At 32.7% G+C, this 10992-nt stretch overlaps 2 protein-coding genes across 3 annotated transcripts; one reads left to right on the top strand and one right to left on the bottom strand.

The window, feature by feature from the left end:
- Nucleotides 1-22: 22 nt before the first annotated feature.
- LOC105207985 (eukaryotic translation initiation factor 3 subunit E) lies at nucleotides 23-3975 on the bottom strand. Of its 2 annotated transcripts, none has more exons than XM_011177701.2 (9): nucleotides 3749-3975; nucleotides 3554-3670; nucleotides 3288-3449; nucleotides 2000-2122; nucleotides 1681-1913; nucleotides 1487-1604; nucleotides 1017-1228; nucleotides 650-913; nucleotides 23-291 (listed from the first exon to the last, which is right to left on the bottom strand). In XM_011177701.2, exons 1-8 carry the CDS (start codon nucleotides 3836-3838, stop codon nucleotides 655-657), a joined length of 1314 nt encoding a protein of 437 aa, XP_011176003.1. In that variant the 5' UTR covers nucleotides 3839-3975; the 3' UTR covers nucleotides 23-291; nucleotides 650-654. The 2 variants fall into 2 exon arrangements, with proteins under 2 accessions (XP_011176003.1, XP_011176002.1); XM_011177700.2 differs by having other exon boundaries at nucleotides 676-913.
- A 265-nt stretch (nucleotides 3976-4240) lies between these two features.
- On the top strand, nucleotides 4241-7377 carry LOC105207986 (zinc finger CCCH domain-containing protein 15 homolog). Its single transcript, XM_011177702.3, has 7 exons — nucleotides 4241-4430; nucleotides 4588-4795; nucleotides 5021-5262; nucleotides 5376-5579; nucleotides 5875-6049; nucleotides 6470-6661; nucleotides 6882-7377. The coding sequence occupies exons 1-7, from the start codon at nucleotides 4362-4364 to the stop codon at nucleotides 6989-6991; spliced, it is 1200 nt and encodes a 399-aa protein (XP_011176004.1). The 5' UTR covers nucleotides 4241-4361; the 3' UTR covers nucleotides 6992-7377.
- Nucleotides 7378-10992: the final 3615 nt, after the last annotated feature.

Here is a 10992-nt window from a genome sequence, read left to right as displayed (position 1 = left end):
CAATAAATAAATAAATGCAATATTTTCTATTATATAAAATGTTATTGATCGCATATTATTTGTTATAATAATATTGTTTGACAATTTCAAGATACTGATATTCAGCGAAAAATACATCTAGGGTGTTCATGATGTCACACGATGCAATTTCTATTATTTCTTTACATTTAAAAGGTACACATTGCATCTGTCTGATTACTGTTAATAATCGGAGGTGGAATATCTCTTTTGGGCATTACTTCTCCAGGTTGCATCGAGTTGTCAGAAATCCAAATTCCACGAGTGTTGATACTGAAATGAAAATAAATTGTTTTTAATATTTATATGCAAGAAAAATATATTTTTAAAACGTTACGCTTTTACAACGGTTACACATGTAATGAAACAATAGGAAAAAAAATTTAATCTTTAACGTAATTAAAAAATAAGTTCAACAAACACACATTAAAATATATTAGAACATACACCAAAATCAAATTAGACAGAAATTAGATGAACTATTATGTTTACAGTGTACAATTATTTGACATTAGTATTTATAATGTGCATAACTTTACTTTTACTTTTCTCATGTCTATACCGCAACGTATGCATTAAATAAATCAAATGTGATATTATGCGCGCAAATGTGATTGTGAATGATACTGACCTCTGTTAGTTCCACACTATACTTACTGGGTCTTGATTCTTCGCCTTTAGTTTTCTCTCAATAAGGTTCTCTAATGCCTCGCTTCGTACACTCAAAGTTTCAATCTTCTCAACCAGTTGTTGATACGGGGACGCCGGCTGTCCTCCCATTACTACGTGTCCCAACTTGCTGTCGATTTTAGCGTCCAAACGTGCATTACGGATCAAGTTCACAATCCAGCACTCCGCAACATCCGCCTTCATATTCAGTTTCTCCGCAAGCATTCTATAAATAATGTAAAAATTAAAAATAACTTGGATAATGAACAATTGGGCACAAATAATTAATCAATCTGATGTCTTTACGATGACACAAAAAAATTACATACTGGATACTGATGCATTGATGAATTCTGCAGAATGTTTCGAAAATCATCAATCTTGCATTCTCTACAAATTCATTCAGTAAAGCGATTAGGAAGAAGTCGTTGAAGACGACAGTCTGGCATTCTTGCAACTTCTGCCGAGCCCCATCAAAGTCAAAATTAACGTACAAATGTTCCAGAAACTCCGTAATGGGATCTCGATAAGTGTAAGATTCCTATATACATAAAAATATTTTCAGTTAGATATTTTATGTGCATAATTTATTAATATACCTACACAAAAAATAAAGTTGCTGTTTCTTGTATAAATTATAAGTTTAATCAATTTGACCTGTTTTTTCTTAATAATTTAATTATAAATATATATTCATTTTCAAGTTTTATTTTAGAAATTAGAATTATTATATACACTTTACTCAAAAAAACTTGAATAAATTTGTATGTCTTTCAAAGTAATAATTTCAAGGTCTGACCTGCTGTATCACTTTTACAAGATCCTTCAGAATAGACCGCCTGGAACGATTAACGATAACTGCTGCAGCCAGATAACGAAGTATATGCGGACACATGGTTTGAATAGCATTTAAATAACTGCAAAAATATATTCCATGTTAAGCTTTTCTACTCTCACTAAATATTAAACATTTTCTTAACAAAATGTACGTACTGCGGTCGATAAAGGAACATCTCGATAATGAGATCTCTTCCTTTTACATGATTAAAGAACACAAATAGACTCCAGTGAATAAGCCATGTACGTTGTTGTAATACCTGCAGCGAATTGCCGATAACATTACTGTCGATATATTCTCGCAACTTATTTACGTCCTCTAATGCTGTTTCCCAATTTTGTACAAGAATTTCCGATGCCAATTTTCCCCATAAAACATTTAAATAATTCTAAAAATTAAATAGATAAATATTAGAATAGGTAATTTTTTTAAACATATACTTCATTTTCACAATTTATTGGAAATTGGCAGCACCTTATCTGTAGGGGACATGATCAGCATATAGAAGTATAAATATGACGTAGAAACAGAATAATTGCCACACTCGTAGCGGTACTTAGCCAGTTTCACAAAGCTGTCCATCATCTCTACCCTAAACTGTAACACAGGTGTAAGTAAAAACAAATTAATCAATACAAATATTTTACTTGTAATATCTTGTTAGAATATTAGACATCAAATATTCCATTAAGACTATTCTACAATAGTGTAAACATAGTTAAAAATGAAATTGTTAGATATTGTAAGGCGCAATTGTATATTCATTTCTATCAACATAAATTAATCTGTTTTTCATTCTTAGAAAAAAAGATGATAAAAAAACTGTTTAAGATTAAAACTACTTAAATATACAACTACATCTTACTAATCACTTATAACGTTTATGCTATTACAGAATGGCCTTTATCTAACACGGTACAATAATAAATTATGAGTAACACAAATTTGAAAAATAACATGTTACTTGTAATGTCGTTATCGTCACATTTTTCATTAATAATTAATACTTTTTTCTATGATTGCATTTAATAAATACAATTGTTAAATGAGCCCTTGCTATTATTAGTGTAATCTTCTATTCTAGATTTTTTAAATGGGTTTAGGCTATAGTGATGGTGGCACAGAGACTTGTGTATTTGCTTTCTGTGCTAAAAATCCATGTTTATCCTACTAATCAGAATCTCAACAAATCTGATCTGATTTTATTTAATCGCTACCTCTCAAAAGGCAATGGCAAACCACCAGAAACTTACCATTTTTTAATTAGGCTGTTTAGAACTGGTATTTAAATTATAGATCCTGTATGAAGTATAAAAAAAGAATGGCACTACAGAAGCACTGAGGTATCACCATACTCTCACAAGAATTAAGGATTAGAGCAAAAGATGCAGTCTAATCACAAGTAATAATTACTAAATCACTACTACTCACTCAACCATTGTATTCTCTGAATGCAACCTATCTGTAGTAATAATGGTACATAACATTATGTTTTTACTGTAACAGTAAAGAATTCAGGCTTTATTTTTATTTTACTTTAAATCTTTATTGTCTTTACACCTATTCAATATTCATGCATGTCTTCAGTGCACAAATATATATAATTATGAAAAAATAGTTATTAAAAATTAAAACACTATAATGCGTTACTTTTTAAATTTTAAATTTAATAAGTTATTTTTTATTAGAAAAAGTAACAATAGTGTGTTACTTTTATGAGAAATTTGACATTGTTAATCTTAATAATAACTATTCTACTTACATCTGATTCTTGAGTGAGGTAATTATTAAGTGCTTTGGAATCGCGCATGTTTTCCATCTTCTTCATAACTTCCTCATTATTCATAAGAGCCAAGACTACAGAGACATTATTCTGGAGTACGCTAAGCTCTTGTAACACATCAGCGCGTCTGGATTTGATTTCCTGCAACCAGTAACATCGTTAATACATACTCGTCATACAAGTACAATCTGTGTCCATGATATTTTCGCAGCCACGCAACGATGGCATACAAGATGAAAACGCACCTCCGGCACTTCCACGTTAGGATAAAGCTGCTTCCTAATGTCGATGGTGTAGTCGATCATGTTCGTCTTGCTGAGGATGTCGAGTTTCGCGTGTAGCAGCTCGTCCTCGTCATAAATCTGCAACGCATCCACATGTGACATAACCAAAACGCAATGTCGCGACGTTGCGACGCCCGGTTACCGCGCTCCGTTTACCTGTTTCGCCGACAGAAACTCCAGCAGAGGAAACACCAAGTGGCGGTCCAGGTATTGACCTATGCGAGACGTTAAGTCGAATTTCGCCATCGCGGCGTCTTCGGTTTAACGTCAATTAACCAGTGAATACCGAACCCGCGCCTGCACGCTCACCACAATCGCGCCGAATAAAAGGGTATCTCTTCGCGCAACGTGGCGCGATAAAACCTGAAGTTAGCGCCAGTTGGCGCATGGCAAGCCAGGATCGCTGCAAGTTTGCCATTCGTCTATATAAAAAATGGAAAAGTTGATCGCTGACAGAGGGAAATAATTGATGGGTTACAAAAGGTCTAACAAAAATGTACATTTTTTTATTGCATATTAATTACAATTTGCATTATTACAACGCTAACAATTATAATTAAATAATAATCACAATTGTATATAATTATTTAATTTCGTATCTCTAGGAAGTTTTGCCGCGCAAAGTTTGTCATTCTGATCCAAAAGAACGTGATGATCACAGCTAGGTTCAGTACAGTATATTTGGAAGAAAGAGGAGTTATTGTTGAGAGATTTCTCGAAGGGTTTTAGGCGTTTTCGATTGCCGAGGTGAGGTAATCGAATTAACAAAATGCCACCGAAAAAGGCGCCGGCGCCGAGTAAAAAAGCGGAGCAGAAAAAGAAAGAGAAGGTTATCGAGGTAGGGAACACTTTTCGGCTCTAACCAAAAACTTCAGGGGATTCCACATGTTTTCTAAATGAATATGTAAAACTAATTAATTTATGCCACATGTTTTAATTAAAGCGTAACTTATGCATGAGCTTTCTAAAATCTGAACCTTTTCTTCTCTTTTAAGGACAAAACGTTTGGTATAAAAAATAAGAAGGGTGCCAAGCAACAGAAATTTATTCAGCAAGTCGAGAAGCAAGTGAAAACAGGTGGCGTAAATCCTCGCAAACTCGAAGATCCAAATACCAAGAAATTGGAGAAGGAGAAGAAGCTCAAGGAACAGAAAGAATTAGCTCTCATTTTCAAGCCTGTTCAAGCGCAGAAGATAGATAAAGGTTCTGAGTATATTGACAATGTTCTTACAGAAATGTAATACTGGCAGTATTAAATTGACCAGTAACTATTATTTTGAGCATTAAAAATACTATTAGTTAGTAAGTTACTCAAAGTAAGTAAAAATTACCAATTTAATATTCCCAGTATTACATTTCTATAAAAGAATCTCCTAAGTATCAAATTTTTAATAGTAAAAAAGTATTGTGATAAAATTATTTTTACAGGCACAGACCCAAAATCTGTTGTATGTGCATTTTTTAAACAGGGACAATGTACAAAAGGAGATAAATGTAAATTCTCACATGATTTGAGCATTGAGCGAAAAGCTGAGAAACGATCCTTATATTGTGATATGAGAGATGATGATGATAAGGAGATGGATACAATGGATAAATGGGACGAGGATAAGCTGAAAGAGGTTGTGGAAAAGAAACACGGTAGTGGCAATCGTCCAACTACTGATATTGTAAGCTGTACAAATAATTGGCTAACATTTGTAATAGCGTTTGAATAATAGAAAATCACTCAAACTCTTGCTCAAGTTATGAGAATATGAAACAAGATATCTCTTCTTGCCAGATATGCAAGCACTTCTTGGAAGCAGTAGAGAAGTCAAAATATGGTTGGTTCTGGGAATGTCCATCTGGCCAAAAGTGCATCTACAGGCACGCATTACCTCCTGGATTTGTCCTGAAAAAAGATAAGAAGAAAGAGGACAAGAAGGATGAAATTTCCTTGGAGGATCTAATAGAAACAGAAAGAGCCAATTTAGGACCTAATCAGGTATATGCATGGAACATGTAAAAGTCTTAAGTTAATATTATATTTGTTATACAGTAAATTTTTTACTTGTTGATTGGCTATGAGATTAAGAAGTTTTCGAATTTTGAACAATTTTCCATCCTGCAGCCTATTATTTTAGGAACGTGTATGTATACACTTTGTCCAGTGCATGCACACATGCACTGATTATGCTTGAAAGTATGACAAATATAATTCTTAGACAAAAAATAAATTTTACATAAAGAAAATGCATAAAAACACTTTCTAATTACATATCCCATGCGATTGTCAATAGACCAAGATAACACTAGAGACATTTTTGGCTTGGAAGAAAAGAAAGTTGAAAGAGAAACAGGAACAGGCAATCAAGGATGAAGAGAAGAAGAGAAGCGATTATAAAGCAGGTCGCCAAGTCGGTATATCAGGAAGAGAAATGTTTTACTTTAATCCGGAACTTGCAGCAGGAGATGGTAAGTTCTCATTACAGTTTATTAACAAGAAAAGATCCCAACTTAAAACTGCAAAAATTTATGATACTGTGGCAATACATAGAGAATATTCTGACATATAACAAACATTTTTTTTCCTCTCTGAATTTACTCTAAAGGGATAAAATTAACCTTTAACGATTAGGCCGTTTTTTGTTTTTGTTTACCAATAAAAGGAAATAGAACATTTTAGAAAGAAAAATTTACATAGTTTACGTTACATATACTATAAATTTTCAGTACTGACAATGGATTTTGAAATGCATCCTTTTTAATCAAATTTATCATTCTTTTTTTATATTTTATTAAAAAGAACAGCATTTTCTTGTTATATTCCTCTAACATTAATGTAATTATCTAATTAGAATTTAAATTCTAACATTATTTCTATAAATGTTGTAGGTATTGATGAAGGAGATGAAGCAATATCTAGTTATGCTCGCGAAGAAGACGACTCTGAAGATGTAGAGTACAGGGAACTCGATGACCGCCTGGCTTTTGAAGCTAGCGAAATCGATACCAACGGTATCACGGTGGCAACTGTAGACCGGTTAAAGGCCAGCAATGTCACTGATAACAATAAAGATACTACAGGTTACTATTATATTAATTAACGTTAATATATAATCCGCTGATAAAATACTTCAAACTCAGAATCATGTATATAAATTATTTAAATTATTTTAGACTTTTATATGAATTGATAAATTATGTATTATTATTCATGCTGGACGCGGACAATAAACATTAATTATTATTGCTATTTATAGCCGAATTATATTGTTCGGTAATTAACACTCAGTTTCTATTGCAGTGACTGTGGATGAGGGTGCGGTTGCGGTAGCTATCAACGAAAATCTTTTCGTGGAAGAAGACTTAGAGGGTTTGGAAGAAGAATTGGGGGACCTGGACTTGGAGGAGTAAGCCAGATGTCCCGATCGTGTCTGTCTCCTCACCACATCCCTTTTCGTTGTGTTTTATCCTTTAAATGCGTATCACTCGGATAACCATTAATTTCAAGTGTGATGCATTATATATTGTACATATTGGATCGTATCTACTACAAACACTGTATCTGTGTATTCGAACATGTATACAAAAAGCTGACGTTGTGCAAACAAGTGATACATCAGACTTCAACATCATCTCACTAATTAAATCAAGTTTGTCTTTTTATAATATTAAGTTTATCTGATGATTACCTATGAATATCAAGATACTTAGTGTTATACACATTAAATAATGTACATTATTTTTGTAATATTGACATATGATGGCATTTACGTCCGATACACAATGTTATATGAAAACTCTTCTTCCCCTTTTTTCTTCGATTAAAATTTTCTAGCCGTCAGGAAGAGAAAAAAAAATGAAATATCCAGCCTAGTCAAGAATTTGTCCAGGTATGATACAATGATAGGAATATAGAAAGGTATCAAAATCTTAATAGCATAGTATATTCTATGATAATTTAAATATATTTTTATAAGAATAATTTTATAAAAGCATTTTTTCCTTAATCTTTGCAGTAGAAGCTATAGAATTATCTTTCAAAGTATTTTCCTTACTTAAATAAATTCAAATCAATATTATGGTAAAATACAGGAGTTGGACAAAATAATATGAACACCTGACATATATACAATATTTATTTATTAATGAGGTGTTGGGCCACATCCATTTAGGTCGGAATATGAACTAAAATTACATCCATTTTTGTCAATAAAAATGGTTCAAGTCTGTGCTAAAATTATATGGTGGGAGTACTCCCACTACATCATTTTAGCACAGACTTGAACCATTTTTATCAACAGTGTCGCAAAATGGATGTAATTTTAGTTCATATTCCGGCCTAAATGGATGTGCGCCGAGAATTTTAGCGGGTAAAAAAAAGACCGGCATGGCCACTCTCTAGTTCTTTTCTGCCGTGATTCAAGAAGAAGGCATACTGTGTTATACCACATGTGGCGCTTCTGTCGTCTATGGCGTCGCCGTAGTCTATAGCGTTGCCGTAGACGAAAGAAGCGTTACAACCGGATACGGAGCACGGAGCATTGTGTTGTCGCCATTTTAAATATCCATTTGGGAACCATTGGAAACTACCAGTTGGCTTAACCGGCTTAACTGTACTCTAGTTACAATTACTTTTGAAATCCTGTGGAAAATTAGAGGCGATACAGGATTTATAATCTTATCGTCTTCACATTTCATTAAAGAGACGAGTACTATTTAAATTAAATTGACTGAAATTGATCCATAAGCAGTCCGTTGGGGACCACGTGGCAACCTAACCAGTCTATACTTGTCTATCTCGTACTTGTAAGTTTGTATTTTACCTGAAAACAATTTTTAATTAAGTTTTGATTAATAGCGTGTTTAATTTGCTGACTCGACCCGACTCTGAGTCAATAATTTGTTTTTTAGCTGCGTTTTTTGTATAATTTATCTTTTTTTTAGCTAAAAAAACAAACCATTGGCCTAGTTTACACCGAGTATTTAATGTATGTATACTAACTAGTAATTTTCTATTAAATTATCTTAATTACGGCAATAAATTTAAAGAATAGTATACTAAGCTGGTACAATATGAATTGAGATAATTAAATATATATATATATATATATATATATATATCATGTATACACGCATCGTCGAAAGTAAGATAATTTAATAGAAAGTTACGAGTTAGTACGCGTATCAAGTGCTCGGTGTAAACTAGACCATTGACTCGAAGTCGGATCGAATTAACAAATCTAACACGCTATTGCCTATTTCCACCAACGCAGATTACCTTTGATCTCAGTTTAACTTAATCTTTATCTTTCTTTAGTTCTAAGAATTAGAAAAAGATAAGGAGTAAGTTAAACTGAGATCAAAGTTAACCTACATTGGTGAAAATGGGCATATAAGGGCCAGTTTCACAACCTCCGGTTAACTTAACTGGCCAGTTAAGTGTCAACCGTAATTGGTTATTTTTGGTCAATTCTACTTAACGACAAATGTGATTAGTCAATTCCGATAGAAAAATCAACAGATTAAGTTAATCGATGATTATGAAACTGGCCCTGAGTGAGAAATTCAGAACAAAAGAATTTGAATAAATATATATAATTCACTACAATTATATATTCATTCAAGATTTCTAGTTCTGAATTTCTCACTTTTAAGTCTTGTATACACGCTGGAAATTGGTCCGAGATCTCGGACAGAGAGAACTGATCAGTCACATTAACCAATTGGCCGAATTGTTTAAATGCGTTTGGTTAATTCTCTCGATTTCTAGCATAGTGTATACAAGCTGTTTGTTTTCTGTTCCTGAACTCCCTGAATTAGTGTGCACTTAAAGTGAAATAGATATATATTTGAAAGTTGTGAAAACAAGAAGGAACGTTCCAGTGCAGTCTAGTGCAGGAATAGAAAACAAGGCTTTAAGTCCAAATCACACTAGCAATTAAAAATTGAAGATTAAAGATTAAAGATTGAGTTTTGGCTAATCAAAATAAAAGGAGCTAAAATTTCCTTGTTCCAATTGGTCAAATTTCAAACGCTAATCGTCAATTACAATCGGCAATCTTATAGCGTTTTTCACTGGGAGAACTGGTGCGCACTGAGTGCGCACTCGCTACGGGCAACGTGTTTCACTGAACGTTTCGGTGCGCATGAAACCGGTGCGCGCTGTTTCACTGGGAAGGCTAGTGCCGAATTTTTGCCCTTTCGTGCAAGATTTCGGCACGAGCTCCCAGAGACGGTGCCAGTTCAGTGCAACATGGCTGCGCGGGACGCACGATTAGCAATTGCATTACTAGATTTGCTTTCTTCATCATCATCTAGCAGTGATGAAGAAGAAGTATTAAAAAATCCACGGAAAATTCCGAAAATCAAAAATTTTGTTTAGGTGGTGCATAACTTAACGGATAAAGATGTAAATACATCTGTTTTCATTGTTTCTGCAGATTATATTGTATTACACGTGAAGCAATAATATATATTGTATAAATATATAGTAACAATACTACAAATAATTATCAAAATATTTAAGATAGACTTGGTAGTATTAAAATTAGAGAATAAAACGTAGGAAATGTGAATCAAATGCGGTAGTTGGTGCGTCAATAATATAAATAGTAAATATATTTCGCTATCAGTACATAAATGTGAATACAAATAACGGACGCGTTTCGACTTTCTTTGAAGTCATTCTCAACGATAATTTTAAATTAACAATTAGCATATATGATTTTGTTAATTGAAAATTATCGTTGAGAATGACTTCAAGGAAAGTTGAAACGCGTCCGTTATTTGTATTCACGTTTATGTATTAATAGCGAAATATATGTATTATTATATTGACGCACCAACTACTGCGTTTGATTCGTATTTCCTACGTTTTATTCTCTAATGCAAATAATTATATTATTAATAATTGTATTATTAATTATATTATTATTATTACTATTATTACTATTACTACTATTACTATTACTATTATTATTATATTACATTATTATTATTAATTATTTTTAATCTAATGGAGTCTGTGGTACTTACCAATTAATTTTATTATTTTATTAATTTTATTATTATTTTTATTTATTAATTTTATAGAAATTTATCAATTTCTTTTCTAACATGTGCATTGAATAACCTCAAAAACCAAGATCATAAGTATATACTTACTCTTTAATTTATTATATAAGTCCGTTTCAAGCGGCTCAAGGGTTAAAGTTAATATTTCAGTATTTATTCTAAAAGAAATACACAAACTAATCGATCCTTCCATATTAAATTACAAATTTTTGTGATGCTAATGTTCAAAAAGTATCGAATATAATGCGCCATAAAACTGCACGGAAAATAATGGACGTGTTTAGCTGAGAGTGCAAGAAACTCGCACTGTCAGTGCACTCGGGCAGTGTCGCCTGAAC

This window comes from Solenopsis invicta, chromosome 8 (assembly GCF_016802725.1).
Source record: "Solenopsis invicta isolate M01_SB chromosome 8, UNIL_Sinv_3.0, whole genome shotgun sequence".
NCBI lineage: Eukaryota > Metazoa > Arthropoda > Insecta > Hymenoptera > Formicidae > Solenopsis > Solenopsis invicta.
Note: the sequence above shows the minus strand (reverse complement) of the source record. Positions and strands in the feature narration are given on the sequence as shown.